This window comes from Pseudophryne corroboree, chromosome 1, assembly GCF_028390025.1.
Source record: "Pseudophryne corroboree isolate aPseCor3 chromosome 1, aPseCor3.hap2, whole genome shotgun sequence".
NCBI classification, from domain to species: domain Eukaryota; kingdom Metazoa; phylum Chordata; class Amphibia; order Anura; family Myobatrachidae; genus Pseudophryne; species Pseudophryne corroboree.
Window position 1 is genome coordinate 963,151,630 of NC_086444.1, and position 27,469 is coordinate 963,179,098.

Consider the following 27,469-nt stretch of genomic DNA (forward strand, 5'->3'; position numbering starts at 1 on the left):
ATGTACCGCCTTGAAGTTCAAATGTTCTCCCTAGACCCAGAGGTATCCACGCAGGTCTTTTACTACAGGCGCTATATTGACGACCTGCTTATCTTATGGCAGGGACCTAGGGACAAACTTGTATCCCTTTTGGATAATCACAATAAGACCAACCATCCAGTACAGTTTACGTATGACATCCACGATGATGTCATTAATTACCTGGACGTGACGATCTCCGTAAGGGAGGGTCAACTTAATACCTCCCTGTATGTAAAAGCTACTGACAGGAATACATTATTAAAATATCAAAGTTTCCATCCAGCCCCCTTGCGCAAGGGACTTCCGTACTCGCAATTTTTGCGAGTACGGAGGATCACGTCTGATCCAGAAGAATCCTCCAGAGCATTAGATTGCATGCAGTATAAGTTTGTGGAACGAGGCTACCCCTTAGCAGACCTTGAGGTGTCCAAAAGACGGGTGTTAGACATGACCCGCCAACAAGTTTTGGAACCCAGTCATACTAACAAACGCCCTGACAGGGAAATATTTCCCTGGATTAACAAATACACGACTCGTAGTAAACAACTGGTAAAAAAAGCCAAACAGATGTGGCCAATAATCCAAACAGATACATCCCTGTCCTCCCTGTCTAACACAGCACTCTTACCTAGTCACACCAGGGGGAGGAATATAGGAGACCGAGTAGTTTAATTGGATATTACCAACATGGCTAAGGAAAGGGAGACTCACTTTCTGAGAGCTAAAAATGGATGCTATCGGTGTCTGGGGTGCGCAACTTGCAATACACTATTAGTGGGCACCTCATTCAATCATCCATCCACAGGTCGTAAAATACCCATTTTACACCGCCTGACGTGCACTACGACACATGTGGTGTACCTGCTCACTTGTCCCTGTGGATTAGCCTATGTGGGCAAGACCATTAGGCAGTTCCGGGAGAGAATGGCTCTCCATAGAAGTGCCATTAAGAAAGCCTTTGAAAAGAATGATAGCGAACAACCATTCGCCCGGCATTGCCTAACAATGGGACATAGGGTAGCAAGCATCAGGGCAATTCTTATAGACCATGTTCCCCCCAAACTTAGAGGAGGGAACAGGGATAGGGCCCTACTACAAAAAGAATCCAGATGGATCTATAAATTGGGGACCCTATCACCTGGGGGCCTTAACGAAAATTTGGGGTTACAATGTTTTCTTTAAAATTATTCCTTAAAAAATATTCGTTAAAAGTATTCTTAAAAGCATATCTTAGATACATTGACTTAACCCATTTTCCTTCGTTCCTTTGATCCTTTATTCCTTTATCTTTGCATTTTGATTTTTGTCATTTATATGTTAAGAGTATCAGTATTATTATTTCTGGCAATTAGGTATGGTCATATTTTTACATGTTTTAATTGCAGAATAACGATTAATTTTTCAGTAGTACTGTTTACTTTTTTCAGGTCCAACATTGCAGTCATGACAGCCCTAGACATAATCAGAGTCCTTTTGGTTTTTAATATGTTCGTGTTCATTAATGTTGGTGTGTTAATGTTTATTCCAACAATATTTTATAATGTTGGTGTACATATGTCAGCATTGTATAAAGTTTTCCGCTTTGTATGTTCCCTAGGTGACCACCAGCGTAAACAGTCTGGTTCCCTAGGATACTCGCCTGCGACGCGGCGCACCGCTGACGTCACTGGAAGGAGACACGGTTGTGTAGCTGGACGGCCCGGCGGGCGGTGGCGCCTCGTGGCAGGTGAGTATGATTTGCATGTAATGTTTTAGTGTTGTGTTCACTATATAAGTCATGTCATTATTGTGTTTGGTTTGTCTGGCCCTGAGGACGGGGCTGCGTTCCCCAAAACATGTCGGCTGATTAAATTTTCACCTCTTTTCGCATACGCTGTGGAGTCTGAATGAGTGCCATCCATTACATCCACACTAGCTATTTGGGTCTGCGCTGCATTTCCCACAGGAATGGCACCTCAGCAGTTGGTTCTATGAGGAGTGGAGTGCCGGGACGATTGCTATTTGGTTTATATATATATATGTATATATATATATATATATATATGTATACCTGCTGCATATAGCTATATATAGTCCAGATGACCTGCAGTTATGCATCGTGTATTACCCATCTGCCATTGGAATAAGACTGAATCTTCTGGCTGGGGATCTCTACATAGGGCACCAATATATATATACAGGTTGAGTATCCCATATCCAAATATTCCGAAATACCGAATTTTTGAGTGAGAGTGAAATAGTGAAACCTTTGTTTTCTGATGGCTCAATGCACACAAAATTTGTTTAATACACAAAGTTATTAAAAATATTGTATTAAATATCCTTCAGGCTTTGTGTATAAGGTGTATATCAAACATAAATGAATTGTGTGAATGTACACACACTTTGTTTAATGCACAAAGTTCTTAAAAATATTGGCTAAAATTACATTCAGGCTGTGTATATAAGGTATATATGAAACATAATTGTATTCTGTGCTTAGACTTAGGTCCCATCACCATGATATCTCATTATGGTATGCAATTATTCCAAAATATGGAATAATCCGATAACCAAAATACTTGTGGTCCCAAGCATTTTGGATAAGGGATACTCAACCTGTATATATATATATATATATATATATACACACTGCTCAAAAAAATAAAGGGAACACTTAAACAACACAATGTAACTCCAAGTCAATCACACTTCTGTGAAATCAAACTGTCCACTTAGGAAGCAACACTGATTGACAATCAATTTCACATGCTGTTGTGCAATTGGAATAGACAACAGGTGGAAATTATAGGCAATTAGCAAGACACCCCCAATAAAGGAGTTGTTCTGCAGGTGGTGACCACAGACCACTTCTCAGCTCCTATGCTTTCTGGCTGATGTTTTGGTCACTTTTGAAAGCTGGCGGTGCTTTCACTCTAGTGGTAGCATGAGACGGAGTCTACAACCCACAAAAGTGGCTAAGGTAGTGCAGCTCATCCAGGATGGCACATCAATGCTAGCTGTGGCAAGAAAGTTTGCTGTGTCTGTGAGCGTAGTGTCCAGAGCATGGAGGCGCTACCAGGAGACAGGCCAGTACATCAGGAGACATGGAGGAGGCCGTAGGAGGGCAACCCAGCAGCAGGACTGCTACCTCCGCCTTTGTGCAAGGAGGAACAGGAGGAGCACTGTCAGAGCCCTGCAAAATGACCTCCAGCAAGCCACAAATGTGCATGTGTCTACTCAAACGATCAGAAACAGACTCCATGAGGGTGGTATGAGGGCCCGACATCCACAGGTGGGGGTTGTGCTTACAGCCCAACACCGTGCAGGATGTTTGGCATTTGCTAGAGAACACCAAGATTGGCAAATTCGCCACTGGCACCCTGTGCTCTTCACAGATGAAAGCAGGTTCTCACTGAGCACATGTGACAGACGTGACAGAGTCTGGAGACGCCAAGGAGAACGTTCTGCTGCCTGCAACATCCTCCAGCATAACCGGTTTGGCAGTGGGTCAGTAATGGTGTGGGGTGGCATTTCTTTGGGGGGTTGCACAGCCCTCCATGTGCTCGCCAGAGGTAGCCTGACTGCCATTAGGTACCGAGATGAGATCCTCAGACCCCTTGTGAGACCATATGCTGGCTCACTTATCCTGACCACATCATTAAACAAATGATGGGGATTTAGTTAGTGAATTGGCCAATGCACAGAAGCCTGCATACCGCTCGCCAAGGTACCCCACCTTCTTGCAGGTCCTACACTATCACAGAGTCTTAAAACCTGCCAACTGTATCACACATAATATAACTGCAAATATGCCTACTTGGTTTAATGTGTACCTGCCAAATACCTTATGGCTTTTAAAGATACACTAGTCACCTGACACTGGCTGATAAATTACTAAGGAACAGCTGACACAGGTTTAGGACAATTGAGTCTACCTAGGGGTGCATGAAAAAGCCTATGGCCACAGTTAATAAGAGTTAACCATAGAAACCCCCCGCAATATACAAACAAATATAAAACCACAGCACTTGCCACACCAGAAGCGGGGTACATGACTGCCCTTACCACTCATAGGGTGGGGTGCATGTAGCCCATGACCACATTACTTAAATAAATACAAACAGAAAATTCAGCACTCACCATAGCAAGCTCACTTAATCTATGGTTAACTCTTATATGCAGTTATATTATGTGTGATACAGTTGCCAGGTTTTAAGACTCTGTGATAGTGTAGGACCTGCAAGAAGGTGGGGTACCTTGGCGATCGGTTTGCAGGCTTCTGTGCATTGGCCAATTCACTAACTAAACCCCCATCATTTATTTATTGATGTGGTTAGGATAAGTGAGCTTGCTATGGTGAGTGCTGAATTTTCTGTTTGTAGATATATTTCTCTGACGTCCTAGTGGATGCTGGGTACTCCGTAAGGACCATGGGGTATAGACGGGCTCCGCAGGAGACTGGGCACTCTTAAAAGAAAGATTAGGTACTATATCTGGTGTGCACTGGCTCCTCCATCTATGCCCCTCCTCCAGACCTCAGTTAGTATCTGTGCCCGGCCAGAGCTGGATGCACCCTAGGGGCTCTCCTGAGCTTCCTAGAAAAGAAAGTATTTGTTAGGTTTTTTATTTTCAGTGAGATCTGCTGGCAACAGACTCACTGCTACGTGGGACTGAGGGGAGAGAAGCGAACCTACCTGCTTGCAGCTAGCTTGGGCTTCTAAGGCTACTGGACACCATTAGCTCCAGAGAAATCGAACACAGGCCCAGTCCTCAGTCGTCCGGTCCCGGAGCAGCACCGCCGTCCCCCTTGCAGAGCCAGAAGAACGAAGAGAAGTTGAAAATCGGCGGCTGAAGACTCCGGTCTTCATTAAGGTAGCGCACAGCACTGCAGCTGTGCGCCATTGCTCCCTTAGCACACCACACACTCCGGTCACTGATGGGTGCAGGGTGCTGGGGGCGCCCTGGGCAGCAATTAGATTACCTTACTTGGCGAAAAGCACATAATACAGTCTGATAAACTGTATATGTGCATTAACCCCCGCCATTAAAGTACATAAAAGGACAGAAGCCCACCGCTGAGGGGGCCGGGCCTTCTTCCTCAGCACACCGGCGCCATTTTCTCTTTACAGCTCAGCTGGAAGGAAGCTTCCCAGGCTCTCCCCTGCAGTATCCTGGTACACAAAGGGTAAAAAAGAGAGGGGGGGCACATAAATTTAGGCGCAAACCTGTGTATATAAGCTGCTATAGGGGAAAAATCACTCAGTATAGTGTACATCCCTGTATTATATAGCGCTGTGGTGTGTGCTGGCATACTCTCTCTCTGTCTCTCCAAAGGGCCTGGTGGGGGAACTGTCTTCAAATAGAGCATCCCCTGTGTGTGTGGTGTGTCGGTACGCGTGTGTCGACATGTCTGAGGTAAAAGGCTCCTCTAAGGAGGTGATAGAGCGGGTAAGTGTGTGGGAGGGTGTCTCCGTCAACAACGCCGACACCTGTTTGGATATGTGTAAGTGCTGAGGTAAAATTATTGCACAAAAGGTTAGGGAACAGAAAGGAAATCTACCCTGGTCTGTCCCTATGTCACAGAGTCCTTCAGAGTCTCTCTATGTTCACTATCCAAAATAACAAAGTATCGACACGGAGTTTAACTCCACTGTCGACTACGATAATGCAAAGTTACAGCCAAGAGGGCTAAAAGATATTCAATATATGATTATTGGAATAAAAGATGATTTGCATATCACTGATGACTCATCTGTCCCTGACACGAGAGTACACATGTTAAGGGGAAGAATGCTGAGGTAAATTTCCCTCCTCTCATGAGGAAAAAGTGCGGGAATCTCCAGACAAGAGACGGCAGCTTCCCACAAGAGAATTCTCATGCTGTATCCTTTCCCCACTAGGGCCAGGATGTGTTGAGAATCTTCCCCTTGGGTGTCCTGTTTGCACTAGCTATTCTCAGGGATCCTGCAGATAGCGTGCACATTCTAGTATACTACCCAGACCGGCGATTGTGTCGGCATGGGTTTATAGCGCTGTGGCAGCGTGGACAGGTACCTTATCAGCAGAGATTGAGACCCTAGTATGCATATAAATATTTTAAGATGCTGTCTTAAGTGAAAGATATATAATTATAAAGCATGCCCAAAGGGACATGAGTATACTGGGTCCTAGAGACAAAAGCTATGTCGATTTCTGCTTGACGTTTCCTGTAGAATATACATTGGACAGATGATGCCGACTTAAGAGGCATATGGAAGGCTGAGGATTGTGTGGAGAAAGGTTCTCGGGCCTGGTCTCCACAGTTATAGCTGGTAATTCTGATATTTTGCCTTATATTCCTGCACAGCCTAGGAAAGCACGACATTATTAAATGCAGCTTTTCGAATAAAGAAACAAGAAAGTCTGAGGTGCGTCCTTTCTTGTCAGAGCCGGGGGCAGAGGAAAGAAGCTGTACAACACAGCTAGTCCCCAGGAACAGAAGTCCTCCCCGGCCTCTACAAAAATCCACCGCATGTCGCTGGGGCTCCACAGGCGGAGCTAGGCCCGGTGGGGACAAGCCTTCGTAAGTTCAGCCACAAGTGGGTTCACTCCCTGTTAGATCCCTGGGCAATAGAAATTGTATCGCAGGGATACAGGCTGGACTGTGAGAAGATGCCCCCTCACCGAGGACCCGGCGGGCTTCCCCCCAAGAGAGGGAGCCAGTGTTAACTGCAATTCGTAAATTGTATCTTCAACAGGTGGTGGTCAAGGGTCCCCTCCTTCAACAAGAGGGTGTTATTATTCGACCATGTTATAATCCCGAAACCAGACGGTTCGGTTAGACCCATATTGAATTAAAATCCCTGAACATATACCTGAAAAGGTTCAGGTTCAAGATGGAATCGCTAAGAGCGGTCATTGCATGCCTGAAATGAATCGGGACATAAGGGATGCATACCTTCGTGTCCCCATTTATCCACCTCATCAGGCGTACCTCAGAATTGCGGTACGGGATTGTCATTACCAATTTCACCAAGGTAATGGCGGATATGATGGTGCTCCTGCGGAAGCAAGGTGTCACTATTATCACATACTTGGGTGATCTCCTCATAAAAGCGAGATCAAGAGAGCAGTTGCTGGACAGCGTATCACCTTCTCTGGAAGTGAAACGGCAACGCGACTGGATTCTATATATTCCAAAGTCGCAGTTGGTTCCTACAGCTCATCTGCCTCGCCTAGGCATGATCCTAGACACAGACCAGAAGAGGGTTTATCTCCCGATAGAGAGAGCTCAGGAGCTCATGACACTGGTCAGGAATCCATTGAAAACCAAAACAGGTGTCAGTGCATCACTGCACTTGAGTCCTGGGAAGGATGATGGCATCATACAAGGCCATCCCCTTCGGTTGGTTCCATGCAAGGACAATGGAACTTACTGGACAAGTGGTCCGGATCACATCTTCAGATGCATCGGTTAATCACCCTATCCCCCAGGGCCAGGGTGTCTCTCCTGTGGTGGCTGCGGAGTGCTCACCTTCTCGAGGGCCGCAGATTCGGCATTCAGGACTGGGTCCTGGTGACCACGGATGCAAGCCTCCGAGGGTGGGGGGCAGTTACACAGGGAAGAAAATTCCAAGGTTTGTGGTCAAGCCAACAGACTTGCCTTCACATCAATATCCTGGAACTAAAGGCCATATACAACGCCCTAAGTCAAGCGGAGTTCCTGCTTCGCGACCAACCGGTTCTGATCCAGTCAGACCGCAGGGGCTCATGTAAACCGCCAGGGTGGCACAAGGAGCAGGGTGGCGAGGGTAGAAGCCACCAGAATTCTTCACTGGGCGGAGAATCAAGTAAGCGCACTGTCAGCAGTGTTCATTCCGGGAGTGGACACGACCTCCACCCGGGAAAGTGGTGACTTCATCAGGAAGTCTTCACGCAGTTTTGCAAATTGATGGAAACTGCCTCAGGTGGACTACATGGCGTCCCACCTCAATAAAAAAGGTTTTACGCTGGGTCAAGGGACTCTCAGGCGATAGCTGTGGTCGCACTAGTAACACCGTGGGTGTTTCAGTCGGTCTATATATTCCCTCCTCTTCCTCTCAGACCCAAGGGCTGAGAATTGTAATAAACGGAGGAGTGTGAACAATATTCTTTGCTCCGGATTGGCCAAGAAGGACTCGGTACCCGGGAACTGCAAGAAATGCTCTCAGAGGACCTATGGCCTCTGCCTCTCAGTCAGGACATGTTGCAACAGGGACCCTGTCTGATCCAAGACTTACCGTGGCTGCGTTGGACGGCATGGCGGTTGAACGCCGGATCCTAGCGGAAAAGGGCATTCCGGATGCAGTTATTCCTGCGCTGATAAAGGCTAGGAAAGACGTGACAGCAAGACTTTTTCACTGTATATGGCAAAAATAGGTTTCTTGGTGTGTGGCCGGGAAGGCCCTACAGAGGAATTCCAGGGGGGTCGATTCCTGCACTTCCTACAGTCAGGAGTGACTATGGGCCTAAAATTAGGATCCATAAAGGCCAAGATTTCGGCCCTATCCCTTTTTCTCTCAAAAAGAACTGGCTTCACTGCCTGAAGTTCGGACGTTGTTACAGGGGTGCTGCATATTCAGCCCCTTTTGTGCCTCCAGTGGCACCTTGGGATCTTAACGTGTGTTGGATTCCTAAAATCCCACTGGTTTGAGCCACTTAAGACCGTGGAGCTAAAATATCTCACGTGGAAAGTGGTCATGCTTTTGGCCTTAGCTTGGACTAGGCGTGTGTCAGAATCGGCGGCTTTGTCATGTAAAAGCCCATATCTGATCTTCCATATGGAAAGGGCAGAATGGAGGACTCGTCCCCAATTTCTCCCTAAGGTGGTATCATCGTTTCATTTGAACCAACCTATTGTGGTGCCTGCGGCTACTAAGGACTTGGAGGATTCCAAGTTGCTAGACGTAGTCCGGGCCCTGAAACTTTATGTTTCCAGGACGGCTAGAGTCAGAAAAACTGACTCGCTATTTATCCTGCATGCACCCAACAAGCTGGGTGCTCCTGCTTCAAAGCAGACTATTGCTCGCTGGATCTGTAGCACCATTTAGCTTGCACATTCTGCGGCTGGACTGCCGCATCCTAAATCAGTAAAAGCCCATTCCACGAGGAAGGTGGGCTCTTCTTGGGTGGCTGCCCGAGGGGTCTCGGCTTTACAACTTTGCCGAGCTGCTACTTGGTCGGGTTCAAACACTTTTGCAAAATTCTACAAGTTTGATACCCTGGCTGAGGAGGACCTTGAGTTTGCTCATTCGGTGCTGCAGAGTCATTCGCACTCTCCCGCCCGTTTTGGAGCTTTGGTATAATCCCCATGGTCCTTACGGAGTACCCAGCATCCACTAGGACGTCAGAGAAAATAAGAATTTACTCGCCGGTAATTCTATTTCTCGTAGTCCGTAGTGGATGCTGGGAGCCCGTCCCAAGTGCGGACTCTCTGCAATACATGTATATAGTTATTGCTTAACTAAAGGGTTATTGTATGAGCCATCTGTTGAGAGAGGCTCAGTTATTGTTCATACTGTTAACTGGGTATAGTTATCACAAGTTGTACGGTGTGATTGGTGTGGCTGGTATGAGTCTTACCCTGGATTCCAAATCCTTTCCTAGTAATGTCAGCTCTTCCGGGCACAGTTTCCCTTACTGAGGTCTGGAGGAGGGGCATAGAGGGAGGAGCCAGTGCACACCAGATATAGTACCTAATCTTTCTTTTAAGAGTGCCCAGTCTCCTGCGGAGCCCGTCTATACCCCATGGTCCTTACGGAGTACCCAGCATCCACTACGGACTACGAGAAATAGAATTACCGGTGAGTAAATTTTTATTATTTATGCAATGTTGTCATGGGCTATATATATATATTTTTTTTAATTATTATTTATATTATATATATATATATATATATATATATATTTATATACACACACACACACACACACACACACACACACACACACACACACACACACGAATTACAGTATTATATCCATATATACAGTAGATAACGCTCTCAGCTGGTCTACAGGTTCGGCACCCACATAGTTAATTGGCAGGGCACCAGCTACTCTATGTGACAACAGCTGGTGGGTCAGGGTCAGACTCACAAGAATCAGCGTTCACCGGTGGGTCCCATCTCACAGTCCAGCAGCAGCGGTGGGTGCATAACTGCGTACTGCAGTGCACAGGCAATGTTCCCTATTGCAGGTGTTAGCAGAGCTCCAGGGAAAGGACTGCTGGTGTGCCGCATAGCTCTTGGATCCCGCTGTGAACCACACAGGTGCTGCTGTATATGCAGGTGCCCCTGCAGTGCTTGAAGCCTGGAGGAAGGTGTCTCCATTGCCTCCGGGAGTTACGCCCCTGTATAGGAGCATTAAGTCCACACCTCCCAACATGACCCTCTCTAGTAGGGACAGAATGCTCTTCTCCTGGATTTCCCTCTTAATTTATAATTGCCATCACCTGTGCTGAAACACCTTTCTTATCCATTAACCTGTTCAAAACAGGTTCCAGCAATCATAAATTAGGAGAAAAGTCCAGAAGCTGAGCTTTGTGTACCTTCTGGAGAGGGTCATGTTGTGAGGTACGTAAGTCTATAGAGACAAAATAATAATATAAGCTTTAAAAGTTCACTGACAATTCCTAAGATCACTGTGGTCATATCTATTTTTTGTAGGTCCTAACTATGTGAGAGATTACAGAGCTAAGCTTCCTGATTGCATCACATACATTGGAGAAGGAACAGCGTCGGCTGAAAGAACCAGTGAAGTGGATTACTTGTGTCGTGCTGCACCAGGCACCCCCGCACCACTGCCTAAAAACAGTTATGTAGGGGGCATAGGCTGGGGAGTGTCTGCATTCAGCATGATCAACAGAGATCAACTTTGTAGTGGCCATCAGATCAAGGTAATGATTGGGTGAGAATATCCGGTGCAATTATACTGTTGTCACTAAAAATGCTTCTTCAGTAAGAATAAAGAATCTATATGTGTCAGATTTGCTTTAAGGAAAGAGAGGGGGAAGTGCAACAATAACACCTCAATTTCCTCCTCTCATCTTTCCCCTTCCACACTAGCGAGAGGAGTATCTGGTGCTCACCAACCGTGTTCCCAACTCATCAGTACAGCAATATTGATGCACATTTGTATCAGTACAACTTTAAGACAATGGGCCATATTCATGTACAGAATTATATAGATATATAGATAGCGCCCTCAGCTGGTCTACAGGTACGCAGTGATTGTCAGCAGGCTGCGCACACACTGCGCACACACCAAGGTACCTTTGTGATCGTGCTTATAGTGAGGATATAATCACAGAGTGAATAACAGGTAGGGTCCATTTGGGGGAGTTAACGGGGAGCGGGGCCAAAACTGCAGGTGTGCCATGCCCATTTTTGGGGAGTGTATCTGTCTTCAGCTTCGATCATGTATGTAGAGAAACATGGCTCCTGCATCATTACTGCCACGGCATATCTGCATAGCCATAGGTCTACCCTTACAGTCGATGTTCCTCGTTCTTGCATATAGGCTGGAAATGTGAATGCAATTGCGAATGAGTTACGGTGGGCATTGCTTTTCATTTGATGGTGGCAGCTTTATTTGCTAACATCAGCAGCATCATAACCTAGAAAATCGCACTTACTAAAGCAGTCACTAAAGGCAAGTAATTGTGGTAAGTTTAGGCCATGCTACAGGTTATGCAAGTCTGCGCATCTACTGCTGCTACAAAAGACATTGGGGGATATCCAATTAGCCCCGGTACTTTACCGGGGCTAACTGTCCCGCCGGGGGCTATCTAATTAGCCCCGATAAGCCGGCGTGTGTCGCGGCTTATCGGGGATTTTGTTTCACCTACCTCCGGCAGGCGAAGCAGAATCCACGGACACAGCCCTGTTTTCGTCCGAAAACGGGGCTGTTTCACACGAAAACACACAGGTTTCACTGAACCTGTGTGTTTTCGGGAGAAAGAGTTTTTTTTTTAAAGGAGATCAAGCTGGATAGCCTGTAAAATTAAAAAAATCGGTGAAACATCGCAAAAAAGTCTGTTTTTCGGACCCGATGTTTTAATGGGGATAATTGGATATCCCCCATTGAATATACATTGGATAATACTTAACATAAAAACACCAATTGCGCTAGTGTTGAGAGGCAATAGTTTGGTTGGTATATAATTAATATCTGTCTATCAATGTATAAAAAGGATGGCTTCTCTTATTCCAAAAACAATTTGTTAAAACTAACACAAATACATATAAATAACAAAACTTAACTGATTAACACAGTGGTTCAAAAACTTTTTTGAATCACAGCGCCCTAGGCCTAGAGTATCAGGTTTTTTTCACGGCACCCCTATGCCAAAAGTTTTTTATTGAGAAATGTAGAAAGAAATATTAAAAGTAAATTGTGTTTATATGTCATCCTCAATTCAATTGTTTGGTGAGAGACAAGATTTGCTTCTGTTTGTCCACATATTATATGATTGGCAGCCACAAGCACAGGTTTTGCCTATTACACTGACCATAAATAATTTGAATTGGTCCTGGAACACCAATCCAAGGCACCCCTGCAAGTGTCCCGAGGCACCCTAGGGTGCCACGGCACACAGTTTGAAAACCACTGGATTAACATAAACTGCTGTTGCCCGATAAATGTAAAAAATTGTTTGGTTACCCCAATTATAGCAATGTACAGACATCAGGTGAAGGGACTCCGGTAGTTAGGGGGAACATCTCCAATGTACGCAATCCTGGTCCTAAGATTCTTTATCACTGTTAATATAGACATTACTATGATGAACAATCAATTTGTTATCGTGATCTGCAGGAGACACCTAATTATATGCCAGTCAATCCAACGTGAAGTGTCCAATCTGGATCCAGACGTTTTTTATCTCAGTTGATATAGACGTTACTGTGATCACCAATCAATTTGTTATAGTATTCTGCAGGATACACATAATTATATGCCGTCAATCCAACGTGAAGTGTCACAAAGCCAAGTCTCCCAGATTCTTCACGTTGGATTGAAGGGCATATACTTAATGTTGCCACCCCTTCCCCACCCCCAAACAGCCGCAGCATGTCAATCATGCATCAGATTTAGAGCACTACGACCATCATCGCAGAGATTTGCACATTCGCAGTACAGATCAGAGATGTATGCAAACCACACCATGGGGCATATGTAATAGTGTCCGAGTTTGCCTGAAGTGCAGGATGCTGGCCGATCTCAGCCATGTTTTTAAAGCGGCAGTCATTTGCAAGGCATGGTTTTGCCTTGCAAATGACTGCTGCTTTAAAAGTACTCTCCGAGATCATCCAGCATCCTGCACCTCCGGCAAACTCAGACCCTATTACATATGCACCCATGTCTGAATCTGGCACATGGTCAGTTTATCAAAACATTTGCAAACAAGCATGTAGACAGTGTCTTACATAGGTGTGCCGCGCACACTGCTACAGCACCCAACTGTTACTTATATGGATATTCTGGCTCGAATTCTGGGGATTGCTAACAGGGTCGCCACGCTGGGCCCCACACTTAATGGTTTCAACTGCCTTTTCATTATACGGGATTGCTAGCATTTAAGAAATACTACAGATCTTACAAATCCACTTTAGGTTAGTGATATTATTTCCGTGATAGCCACCTATTTTTAAATGATTAATTAGCTATTAGTTTATCAATGGCTGATCACTGGTACTCTCACAGAGGGGCTGTGGGGATGTGTGGAGTACTGTAACGGCTGATGGAAAAATTTTGATGGAACGGGAACACAAAGGCGCATTTAATATTTTAGGGCAAGTAGGAAGGTTACAGTGGCATATGGGATGAATAGTGGTGCATTGTTGGCAATTTCAGATGATTGAGTGGCAGATGTACGGGAACTGAGGACATTTAAAGGCTGTTGTTCGTTTTTGTTTTGGAGGTTAGAGTTTACAATGTGGCCCTTTAAGGTTTTTGGTTGTCCACAACTGTTGTATATACTGTAAGTTGAAATGTCAATACATTAGGAATACTCCTAGGCTTGTAATTACCTGCCTGTTCAAACACAGATGTAGATACAGTATATAATAACAGTGCAAAATAGGAATCAGAATTTTGAATTAAAGGACTTCCAGTACGAGCAAGATGGTAACACACATAGAATAGAGTGGTAGAGTTTAAAATGAACCTGCTGTCAACTCTCCCCTATGACCACCACTTCTCCTCGCCTACCCTATTTACTCTCTTGAATTTGTGCTCACTTAACTACTAAAATTGAATTCATCCACAATTCAATCACTTCCCCAAGCATCCCCCAATCCCACAGCCACTATCCATCCCAGCTTTGACTTCCCACTGTTTCCTTCTTCTCCCCTACCACTTGGGATGAAGTCTGCATCATCATCTCTCCATCTCCCACCTCTTCTTGCACCTTTGACACCATTCCTATCCTCCACGTCACTCTCTCCTGGGTAAAATGTTTGCTTTCATTTCGCCCATGTCTTCAACCTATGCCTCTCTTCTGGCTCTGCCCCTCTTCAATAAAGCATTTTCTTGTCTCGCCCATGCTGAAGAAATGCTCAGTTGGGACTGACTTTCTTTTTAACTATCACATTGTCCTTGTGCTCCTCTATGCCTCCAAGCTAATAGAGAGGATTGTCTGTCTCACCTCACCTCACCACTTTCCTGTATTTCCACCCCCTACTCAACGTATTTGAGCATGTCTTCCGCCCCCTCGACTCCATTGAAACTGCCACTTACTTTCTCCAAGGTCACTTCTCTCTCCTTGCCCATCATGATCTGTCTGATGCATTTGCCACTGTTAATAACTCAGACCTTCTTCACTCCCTCCACTCCTTTGGTATCCATGATTCTGTCCTCTCATGGTTCTCTTACTTCAGGAACTTTTCCATTCAGTCTCTACCATGGACCCCACTTCCCATCCTTTCATTTAGATGTAGGCATCCCCTTAATGGTTCATTTTTTACCCCTTTCTGTTATCCATCCAATCCCTTGGAAATCTAATCAGCTCCTTCAGTCTCCAATTCCATCTATACACTATTTACACTCAAATCTACCTTTCCACCTCTGACCTTTCTCCCTTCACCCTCTTTTGCATATGTAACTGCAATCTCCTCCAGCACTTCCTAAAGCATAAGGGGGGTACTCACGGAGCGATATTCTAAGCAATCTGACTAGATTGCTTAGAATTTGAGCATTATCGCTCCGTGTGTACCCCCTACAGCGATAGCGCTACGCAGCCCTGCGCATCGCTATCGCTGGTGCTAGATTGGCCTGCTGTGCAGGCCAATCTAGCGGGTCGCTCACTTCACCCGCTGGGTGAAATGAGCGGCCCCCCTGTCTCCCCCTGCACGCTCAGCACAGATCGCGCTGTGCTGAGCGGCGGGAGAGATGTGTGCTGAGCGGTTCGCTCCGCACACATCTCTCCCGCATCGGCCCGTCTATATGGGCCTTTAGTATGGCTTAAACTGTATTAATTGTTTCCTCCCCTCCCCCCTTTCCAGGGTCCTCCTACCTCTCCTCCTCTGCTGATAAAATCTGTTTGTGAAGACTAGGACATTCTAAAATCCACTTACTCCTTCACTCTCCATATTCAGACCATCACTCAATCTTGCTGCTTCCATGTCTGGAATATCTCCAGAATCAGACTTGTCACAGAGAGTCCTTCTTATCGCACTCGGCACTGTCACTTCATCTGGTGTGCCTTTTGCTGCTCAGAACTGTAAATATAAACTTGGTCTATCAAGTTAGTTTCAGAGGTGTTGGTGGTTCTCCTGAAGCCATCACTGCATGGGTGCAACCAACCATATTGAATTGATCAGTGACTCTAGGTTTGCCCAATTTTCCAATAGCTACTTCCCACATGGCTTGCGTCATCAGTGATTGATCAGTACACCCTATTATTTAAAAAGTAATTTGCATTTTTTCATTGCCAGTACAACTTGTACCTTACCTGTTCCTGGCTACAGTGTCAACAGTTCAGCTTCCAGATTCCTGGTTATTGCTGTCCAGTGTACATTACATTGTGTACACCAGTATTTCTGGTAGTAGTTCTCCGACTCCTTTTTGTGCTCCAGCTTCCAGTTGCTCTTGCATTCATCTCAGTGCTCAGCACTATTCCAGCCAGTACCAACGTGCTTTACCATATAGCATGCATAGTTCCTGAATAACTGCATTATCATTTAAAGCCTGCACAGCACACATCTATAACCAGCATGCATTTCCATTCACTGCCTGGAGAGTGCACCTCCAATACCAGTGGTCATTTCCATTCAGTCTGCAAAGTGCACCTACAATACCAGCATGCTATACAATCACAGCCTGCAGAGTGCACATCTACTACCACAATGAAGCACCATTCACAGCCTGCAGAATGCACATTAATACCAGCATGCAGTACCATTCATTACCTGAACATACATTCTAGTGTGCATTATTACGCTTACCAGTTGTGTGCATACCTGTGTGTCGCTGACACATCATCTACAGTGAGAACTCGTCTTGTACACGTGTTCACGGATTCAGCTACTATTTCATGCTGGATACCAGTCCTTTAAGCCTAGTGTTTAATTTGTTTTCCTTCCTGTTCAATAACTACCCTGTAGGTAGGTCTGAATAAGGGAAAGCATCATTAGGCCACCTGTCTTTATTAATTCCAGTTCTAACTAGCCCTGCCCAGTGGACTCAGTCCAGAGCCCAAGTCACACCGCAAATTAGACAAATCTATTGGAACACTGCTGCCCCAGCCTTGCAGTGTATGCCTCCCACCTCTGCATCCTGCTTTACTGGCTCTCAATCCCCCTAAAAATCCATTTCAAACTCCTCACCCTCACATAAGCCCTAAACCGCTGCTTCACCCCTACATCTCTAACCTCATCTCTATCCCACCCACTTCGCTAATCCTCCATCCATCGCCTCACATCCACCAAGGTCACTTTCTCTTAGACTCCCTTCAAAGACTTTACCAGATGTGCAACTTATTTCTTCACTTATTTGTTTTATATTTGTAGACAAAAACCACAGACTAGATAACATTAAATAAAGACTGGCTTTAGATACATCTCTGCTCTGCCACTGTTACACCACACAGTCTATCAGCTGGAGCTTGTAAATTGGGAAATGGAAATGGCAAACAGAAATGGGAGTGACTTCTGTGATACATCTCTACGCAACATCAGTGCAGCAAATAGCTGTGCAAGAGAGGAAGGAATCAGATAGTCTGTATTTGGGTTTTTCTGCAGAGTAATGTTTTATCTCTCTCAGATTAATTTGGTAACTAAGAGAAAGAGCTCATTAAATATTAAAATATTCATTTTTCAACTAGATAACATTAAATAAAGTCTTAAAACTTTGTTGTAGTAGGTATTGTTTTCTATTGGCTGTGCTCGTTCATTCATTCAATGACCCAGGGAATACAATCTAGTCCCTGCCCTATAGAGGGAAAAGAGTGGGGCCCACTGGGGATTTCCCCTGTACACAGGCTGCTTGTCAATCTGACACTATAGGCAGTAGTGGATCTTGCCACGGACAAGCAGGACTTTTGCCCGGGGCGCCGCCTTCCGGAGGGCGCCGACGCCATCCGGAGGGCGCCGCACAATGGCAAGATCCGCTGCTGCTGTGCCCCCCGCTGCCCGCTCTGTCCCGCTGCCCGCTGTGAAGGGAACTAGACGCGTAGCGTCTAGTTTCCCTTCGTGGAGAGGACCTTTGCTGTGCGGTGCGCGATGACATCATCGCGCACCGCACATCATTTCATCGGCGCTACTACTGTACAGGGGGCGTAACTGACCATTTTTAATACATTTGCAAAAATCTCAACACTTTTTTCACGTTGTCATTATGGGATATTGTGTGTAAAATGTTGAGAGAAAAAAAATGAATTTATTCCATTTTGCAATAAGGCTGTATCATAACAAAATGTGGAAAAAGTGAAGCGCTGTGAATACTTTCCGGATGCACTGTATCTATACCACAGTACTCATCAGACCTGAAGGAAGGCAAAATTAACTTGCAGTGTTAAAAAGAGGAGAGAGATAAAGTACCAACCAATCAGATTCTAACTGTCATTTTGCAAACACAACCTGTAAAATGACAGTATCTGGTTGGTACTTTATCTCTCTCCAAGGCTTGGTACCTCTCCTCTTGTGTGTGGTCATTAAAATCAATGAAACCATACAGCAAGCTATAACATTTTGGAACAGACAAGTGTGATCTTGTAACCTTAATCTGCTTCACCAGTTCAGTAAATTGGATCAAATACTTATGCATTCGGAAAGCCTCTCTGTCATACAGCATGCTCAAACCGGAGCGGACACCAATTTGTCAAGCATGGTTTACTTGTTTTAATTGAGAAGTTCTTTGTCTTTCATCATTTCTAGGTCACGTCTTGTCATTGGTATTACATAGCAAGGACTTATGTATTAATACACATAGTATGATACTATAAAATATATCATTCAAGTTTCATTTCAAAATTAAACAGCGTTATTATGGATTATTTATATGTGGTGTAAATAAAACAATGTATTTTACTAATTCTATTGATTACTAATGAAGCATAAAGCAATAGTGGACAGCCTGTGAATAGTGCCACACATACCCTCACCATTGACTCTGTTCACAATAGTAGCACATCAGTCCTTTTTTAATGTCCAGCCTTTGTGGCATTTCCACAGTGCTATTCTCAATGGGGGAAAGGTCAACTTTGATTTCATAAAAAAACTATTCTTGAAGCCCATAATAGGTTTTGTAATTACTGGGAATAAAATACAGAGGTAATAAAACCATTTTATTTCCAACAATGGCTGTTTATTTCTATAGTACAGCGCTAAGCAGAATTATATGCAGACTGACATTTACCTCAAAGCATTATTTATAAATCACTGTGATATCACTTCAGCCTTAAAGGTTCCATTGCAGCTCTATTCACTAGCCTCCCAATTGTGTATTAAGCATGGCACCCCACTGAATTCTCTGCTTTATGTTGGTTAGAAGTGATACATCATTAACATATAAACGGCATAAAACCAGGGTCCAAGCATATGAGGCGTCAAGTCTCAAGCACAATATCCTGATTCATTTGTTCTTATTCCACATTTTGATCATTTATTTTTTAGTAGTTAATTTCTTCTACATAAACTGCTGCATGTCCTTAACACCAGCATAACTATAACAGACACAAATGCTCTCTTTATTAGTGTAGATTATAACTGTCTGCTATTTGTACATGAAGGATAGTTTTAGGGCTGGGTTCCAGATCTTTTTGTGAAGATATATAGTATACAGTAGAATGAATCAAGACTGTCATTGCTTTGCTACTTTAAAGAACACCGAAAACTGAATTATACCACAAAGAAATTACAAACCAATTTTCTTTTCTGCCGCTGGGCTCACTAAAAATGTCCATGACCCTGACAGTTTGCCTGTAATATTTTTTTATCAGGTCTTGTCCTGCAGCACGGTATTTTTACAGTGTAAGCACTATACTCAGCTACATGAGATTTGCTTGGAAAATGCATAGTCATGGTGGCAGAACACAGGGCCTAATTCAGACCTGATCGCAAAAGCGAAATCTTCCTCTAATGGGCAAAACCATGTGCACTGCAGGGGGGAAGCAGATGTAACATGTGCAGAGAGAATTAGATTTGGGTGGGTTATTTTGTTTCTGTGCACGGTACACTGCAATTTAGATTTCAGTTTGAACACACCCCACCCAAATCTGCACGTTATATCTGCTCCACCTGCACTCAGAGGTGTAGCTACGTGGCATGGTGCCCAGAGCATGGGTATGTTTCCGCGGCCCCCTCTCATGTTACACTTAAAAAGAAAAATATATATATAAAAAAAAAGCTATATGCACACACACAATGTAATGAAGGCGTCACTTGGGATTGAAGACGCAGACACAGGCAGATCTTATCTACGTTTTCGAGACTTTAATGTCTCGTCATTAGGGTACTGATGACGAGACTTTAAAGTCTCGAAACGTTGATAAGATCTGCCTGTGTCTGCATCTTCAATCCCGGGTGACGCCTTCATTGCATTGTATGTTGGGGACTGACCGAGGACACCTAGGAGGGCACCGGGTATATATATATATATATATATATATATATATTCTATATTTTTATAAAACTTATATAGTATTAAATAGCAGCAGGCCGGCAGGCACAGCAAGAACGCACCTCTTTTCAAGTTTTTTTTCTTTTTCTTCTAATGCTCAGCGCGCTAGTCCAGACACCAAGCTCCTCTCTCCTCTTCAGCCGCAGCGTCTCCACTCTCCACCCGTTAGGGCTGGCCCGAGGTCAAATTTTTTGGTAAGCAAATATTTACTTCGGCGCCCCATGGATTACTCATGGGAAAAGTCCAGTTGTAGTGATCCTTACATATTATGCCCACAGTTTTAGTGCCCCTTACACTATGCCCACAATTGCAGTGCCCCTTATACTATGCCCACAATTGCAGTGCCCCTTACACTATGCCCCCAGTTGCAGTGCCCCTTACACTATGCCCACAGTTGCAGTGCCCCTTACACTATGCCCACAGTTACAGTGCCCCTTACACTATGCCCACAGTCGCAGTGTCCCTTACACTTTGCAGACAATTGCAGTGCCCCTTACACTATGCCACAGTTGCAGTGCCCCTTACACTATGCCCACAGTTGCAGTGCCCCTTACACTATGCCCACAGTTGCAGTGCCCCTTACACTATGCCCACAGTTACAGTGCCCCTTACACTATGCCCACAGTCGCAGTGTCCCTTACACTTTGCAGACAATTGCAGTGCCCCTTACACTATGCTCACAGTTGCAGTGCCCCTTACACTATGCCCACAGTTGCAGTGCCCCTTACACTATGCCCACAGTTACAGTGCCCCTTACACTATGCCCACAGTCGCAGTGTCCCATACACTTTGCAGACAATTGCAGTGCCCCTTACACTATGCCACAGTTGCAGTGCCCCTTACACTATGCTCACAGTTGCAGTGCCCCTTACACTATGCCCACAGTTGCAGTGCCCCAGGATGAGGAGCAAAAGTCACATGGCCCCTTTGCAGCATTACAGCTGACACAGGTATGAGCATCAGCTCAGTCACATAACTCACCCGCAGCTGCAGCTCTGACACGGGTACTCCATCTCCCCACTGGGAGCTTCCACAATGTTATGATGCTGGGGATAGGCGGCAGCTCAGTCCCTTTCTGTCCTCCTCTGACACGCATAGCAGGAAGTGTCCGGCACCGCACTACAGTAAAGTGAAGTAACTACAAATCCACTACAGCTCCCGGCAGCAAGGGCTGCTGGGAGATGTAGTTTATTTGGAGTTTCTTCACTTTACCGTAGTGTAGTGCCGGACACTTCCTGCTGTGCGCGTCAGAAGTGTCCGCTCATGGTGGGCAGGTACTACCCTGGGGGGGTAGAGACTGTTTGAAGCATGTAGCTGGCGCAGCTGAGTCAAGGCGCCCTTCTCTATGTGGCGCCCTACTCAGCTGCGTAGCCAGAGTATGCCTACAACCTGCCCTGCCACCCGTCATATGTGCGATGGGACGTCATGACGTCACACGCACAACCCAGGACTCAGGAGCGCGGAGGGAGGAAGCAGCTCAGGCCAGAGCCGGATTAAGGCTTTAGGGGGCCCTGGGTACTTAAGACAGGGGGGCCCTACGGTATAAAATGTTAATAATTTATATATATATATAGATATATATATATATATATATATACAGGGAGGGTGAAGATAAGGGCACTGAGGGGAAGTTACAGGGAGGATGAGGGCAGGGATGCTGAGGGGGAGTTACAGGGAGGGTGAGGGTAAGGGCGCCGAGGGGGAGTAACAGGGAGGGTGAGGGCAGGGATGCTGAAGGAGAAATAGAGGGAGGGTGAGGGTAAGGGTGCTGAGGGGGAGTTACAGGGAGGGTGAGGGCAGGGATGCTGAGGGGGAAATACAGGGAGGGTGAGGGTGGGTACACTAGAAAGATATATCTGCAGATCAATTGATCTGCAGATATATCTATGGATGGATCGGGCAGTTTGCTGTGCTTACACACTGCCCGATCCATCGGGGACTGACGTCATGAACTGGGCGGGCGTGTACACACGCCCGCCCAGTTCAGCTGTCAATCACCGTCGGCCACCGCAGCATGTGTACGGGTGGTCGGCCACACAGCGACGCGCCAATATATCGGTAGATATATTGTCCGTCGGCTGTGCAGCGGGGCCGATGCGATACGTCTGTGAACGACGGAGTTCATAGACGTATTGGCCGTACACACTGGCCGATGGTCCCGCGATATATCGGCCGTTCAAGAGAACAGCCGATATATCGGCCAGTGTGTACGGGCCTTAAGGGTGCTGAGGGGGAGTTACAGGGAGGGTGAGGGCAGGGATGCTGAGGGGGAGTTACAGGGAGGGTGAGGGCAGGGATGCTGAGGGGGAGTTACAGGGAGGGTGAGGGCAGGGATGCTGAGAGGGAGTTACAGGGAGGGTGAGGGCAGGGATGCTGAGGGGGAGTTACAGGGAGGGTGAGGGCAGGGATGCTGAGGGGGAGTTACAGGGAGGGTGAGGGCAGGGATGCTGAGGGGGAGTTACAGGGAGGGTGAGGTTAAGGGCGCTGAAGTGAAGTTATAGGGAGGGTGAGGACAAGGCCACTGAGTTGGGAGTTATAGGGAGGGTGAGGGCAGGGATGCTGAGGAGGAGTTACAGGGAGGGTAAGGGCGCTGCGGGGAAGTTATAGGGAGGGTGAAGACAAGGGCACTGAGGAGGGAGTTACACGGAGGGTGAGGGCAGGGATGCTGAGGAGGAGTTACAGGGAGGGGGAGGGTAAGGGAAATAACGTTTGTATCAAGATAAAATATGTTTGGAAGTTACATATATATATATATATATATATATATATATATATACTTACACACACACACTTGATGTTACATACATATCACCCTCACAGTCAAACTTTCTTAAGCAAAATAATCTAAATCCTGTAAAGAAGGAATCCCTGACAACCCCCCCCCCCAAACTCCACACCCACCCGGTGCATCACAGTTATCAATCACCTTACACCTTAACCCACTGGCTGGCGTCCTGGGAGGATTGTTTGTGCCTAACGCTCCTCATAAACTGCAGGTACAGGAGGAGAGAGGGCAGGGAGCGCGCACATCTTCATGTCACGTGCGGACGGGTTTCCATAGTTACTAGACAGGAGGAGGCGGTGCGCAGCGCCTGTGACTGTATATCGGCTGTAGCTGGGGACTCGGAGCACAGCGCCACGCCGCACAGCAGATCGGTACTAGAGAACCGATCTGTGGCGGGTGGCACTGGCACGGGGCCCTTTTAGACAGGGGGGCCCGGGGTACTTACCCCCGGAGCCACCCCCTCCCCCCCCTTAATCCGGCTCTGGCTCAGGCTGTTACTGAGCTGTGAGCTGCAAACTGCGGGCGGCAGGTGACGGTGGAGTTGGGCTACGGCACGCCTTCCCGTATTTAAGGCGCCTGGAGCTTGAGCTCCACCGGAGCCACCCTCCCTACGCCCCTGCCTGCACTGCACATGGTTTTGCCCATTAGAGAAATACTTTGCTGTTGCGATCAGGTCCGAATTAGGCCCACAGTACTAAATGCATCATTTCAGCTGCTTACACCCTATTACTTTAGTAGCAATTCTGCAAAAATTAGCTTTATGATTATGTAGGTGTAGGGACTATAGTGAGAGACGGTGATGAAAGAGGAACAGGATGTAAACTACCAGCACATGGACAGGTTATGTCTGACAATTTAAAAAAAAATTTTTCAGGCTTTGCATACTCTATGATTCTAGTGATAAATGGGTAGGGTCATATAAACTGTGGGGCAGATGTATTAAGCCTGGCGAAGTGATAAAGCAGTGATAAGTGGAAGGTGATAACGCACTAGCCAATCATTACGGGTTTGAAAAAATAGGATTTAAATTACCGACCGGTAAATCCTTTTCTCGTAGTCCGTAGGGGATACTGGGAATCCATTTAGTACCATGGGGTATAGACGGGTCCACTAGGAGCCATGGGCCCTACAGAAGTTTGATTGTGTGTGCTAGCTCTACCCTCTATGCCCCTCCTACTAGAAACAGTCTAGAAAACTGTGCCCAAGGAGACGGACATACTTTGAGTGAAGGATATAGAAAAGGAAAGTGGTGAGAATTCAACCAGCACAACCAGAACAAGACGAAAGCCATGCTAATCAAACTTGCAAACAGGGACAGCAACAGCTGAACCGAACAACATTACTTAAACAAGTAACAGCGCAGGAAGACCAAAGCTCAGGCGGGCGCCCAGGACTACGAGAAAAGGATTTACCAGTGGGTACTTAAAATCCTATTTTCTCTTACGTCCTAGGGGAAACTGGGAATCCATTTAGTACCATGGGGAAGTACCGAAGCTCCCAAATCGGGTGGGAGAGTGCTGAGGTTCCTGCAGAACTGATTGACCAAACTGAAGGTCCTCAGAGGCCAAAGTATCGAATTTGTAAAACTTAGCAAACGTGTTCGAACCTGCCAAAGTAGCTGCTCAGCAGAGCTGTAAAGCCGAGACACCCCAGGCAGCCTCCCAAGACAAACCCACGATCTAGTCGAGTGGGCTTGAACAGATTTCGGAATCGGCAAACCTGCCGTGGAATAAGCATGCTGGATAGTGAGCCTAATCTAGCGTACAATGGACTGCTTCGAAGCAGGACACCCAATTTTTTTGGAATCATAAAGAACGAACAGCGAGTCCGATTTTCTATGATGAGCTGTTCTCTACACATAGACCTTCAAAGCCCTTACGACATCCAAAGACTTTGAAGTAGCAGAGGCATCCGTAACAGCCGGAACCACAATAGGTTGGTTGATGTGAAACGCGGACACCACCTTAGGAAGAAATTGCTGACGAGTCCTGAGTTCAGCTCTGTCCTCATGGAAAATTAAGTAGGGGCTCTTGTAAGACAACGCCCCCAGCTCCAACACACGTCTAGCTGAAGCCAGGGCCAACAGTGTGACGGTCTTCCACGTAAGGTACTTTACATCTACCTCCTGCAACGGTTCAAACCAGTCCGATTGAAGGAACTGTAGTACCCAATTGAGATCCCAAGGTGCCGTAGGAGGCACAAAGGGAGGCTGTAAGTGCAGAACACCTTTTAAGAACGTCTGGAATTCCGGGAGAGAAGCCAATTGTTTCTGAATAAAACTAGATAAGTCCGAAATCTGAACTTTAATGGAGCCTAGGCATAGGTCCATGTCCACTCCCGACTGCAGAAAAAGCAGGAAACGTCCCAAATGAAATTCCACCGCAAAATATTGTCTGCTCTCACACCAAGAGACATATTTCTTCCAAATCCGATGGTAATGTTTAGACGTTACCCACTTTCTGGCTTGGATCATAGTCAGGATGACCTTGTCAGGAATCCCTCGCCTGGCTAGAATCAACCGTTCAACTTCCATGCCGTTAAACGTAGCCGTGGTAAGTCTTGATAGACGAACGGACACTGCTGCAGAAGATCCTCTCGAAGAGGCAGAGGCCACAGATCTTCGATCAGCATCTCGAAGATCCACATACCAGGCCCTTTCTGGCCAGTCCGGAGCAATGAAGATTGCGTGAACCTTTTTCCTTTTTATTCTCTTTAGAATCCTTGGGATCAGAGGAATGGGAGGAAACAAGTACACCAGCTGGTAAACTCACGGAGTTGTCAGGGCGCCTACCGCTGTCTGTGGGTCCCTCGACCTGGAACAATACCGCTTGAGCTTCTTGTTGAGTCGAGAGGCCATCATGTCGATTTGTGGATACCCCCACCAACGTGTTAAACACCGTGAACACCTCCGGTTGGAGGCCCCATTCCTCCGGGTGCAGATCGTGTCTGCTGAGGAAGTCTGCTTCCCAGTTGTCTACTCCCGGAATGAAGATCGCCGACAACGCCACGGCGTGTTTTTCCACCCAGAGGAGAATTCTTGACACCTCTGACATTGCGGCTCTGCTTTTCGTTCCGCCCTGTCGGTTTATGTGGGTGTAGTATGTTATGCCGGCGGTCGGGCTCCCGGTGGCCAACATACCGGCGAGCACAAATGAGCCCCTTGCGGGCTCGCTGCGAGCACGGTGGCGCGCCATGCTATCTATTATCCCTCCAGGGGGGTCATGGAACCCCAAGAGGGAGAAAAGCTGTCAGGATGCCGGCGGTCAGGATTCCGGCGCCGGTATGGTGGTCATCGGGAGCCCGGCCGCCGGCAAACTGAAGACCACCCGGTTTATGTACATTACCGCCGTCACATTGTCCGACTGAACCTGAATGGCCTGATTCTGAAGAAGAGATGAGGCCTGCAGAAGGGCGTTGTATACAGCCCTGAGTTCCAGGATGTTTATTGGAAGGACGACTTCCTGACTTGAGCACCTTCCCTGATACTGCACCCCCTGGGTGACTGCTCCCCAACCTTTGAGGATTGCATCTGTGGTTAGCAGAATCCAATTCTGAATCCCGAACCTCCAACCCTCGACTAGATGAGAAGTCTGTAGCCACCACAGGAGGGAGATCCTGGCTTTTGGTGACAGATGAATCCTCTGGTGCATGTTAAGTTGCAATCCGAACCATTTGTCCAACAGATCCAGCTGGAAGGGCCTCGCATGAAACCTTCCGTACTGAATTGCTTCGTAAGAAGCCACCATTTTCCCCAGAAGGCATACGCAGAGATGCACTGAGATTCAGGTCGGCTTCAAGATGGCCCGAACCATCAACTGGATTTCCATTGCCTTTTCCAAGGGAAGGAATACTTTCTGAGACTCTGTGTCCAGTTTCATACCCAGGAACTGAAGCCTCTGCGTTGGTTCTAGGTGAAATTTTGGCAGGTTCAGAATCCACCCATGATACAGGAGTAGTCTGGTTGAGAGGGCAATGTTCTCCAACAGCTGTTTCCTGGACGGTGCCTTTATCAGAAGATCGTCCAAATACGGAACTATGTTCACTCCCTCGGTGTCGTGGAGAGACCAAATGGCAGTGCCTGAAACTGGTAATTGCAGTCCTGCAGTGCAAACCGTAGATAAGTCTGATGAGGTGGCCAGATCGGAATGTCTGTAGCCATGGGATATAAGGTCTATGACCCAGGGATCCTGGCACGATTCTGTCTAGATGTCACTGAAGAATTTTAGCCGGGCTCCCACCCTCATGTCTTCCAGGCATCGTGGTCCACCGTCATGCTGAAGGTCTTGAGGAAGCAGAACCTGAGCCCTGTTACTGTGAACCAGCAGTCGCAGGTTTGTGTGGTTTACCTCTAGCACCTCTGGCCGAGGTAGAAGAACCTCTGGCCTTGCCCCTTAATTTGGCAGTCCGAAAGGACTGTAGATTAGGTACCGAGTAGGCCTTCCTAGCTGGCGGAGCTGCAGAAGGTAGGTATGTGGACTTACCCGCAGTAGCTCGGGAGATCCATTTGTCGAGTTCATCTCCAAATAAGGCCTCTCCTGTGAAAGG

General features: G+C 46.5%; 1 protein-coding gene across 1 annotated transcript in view; it reads left to right on the forward strand.

Annotated features, from left to right (window-relative positions):
• The window catches only part of SPMIP2 (sperm microtubule inner protein 2), a 108,400-nt gene that overhangs the window by 30,613 nt on the left and 50,318 nt on the right, over nucleotides 1-27,469 (forward strand). Inside the window, exon 2 of the mRNA XM_063920464.1 lies at nucleotides 10,689-10,918. Coding sequence (XP_063776534.1) covers nucleotides 10,689-10,918 — 230 coding nt within the window. The remainder of the gene's footprint in view (nucleotides 1-10,688; nucleotides 10,919-27,469) is intronic.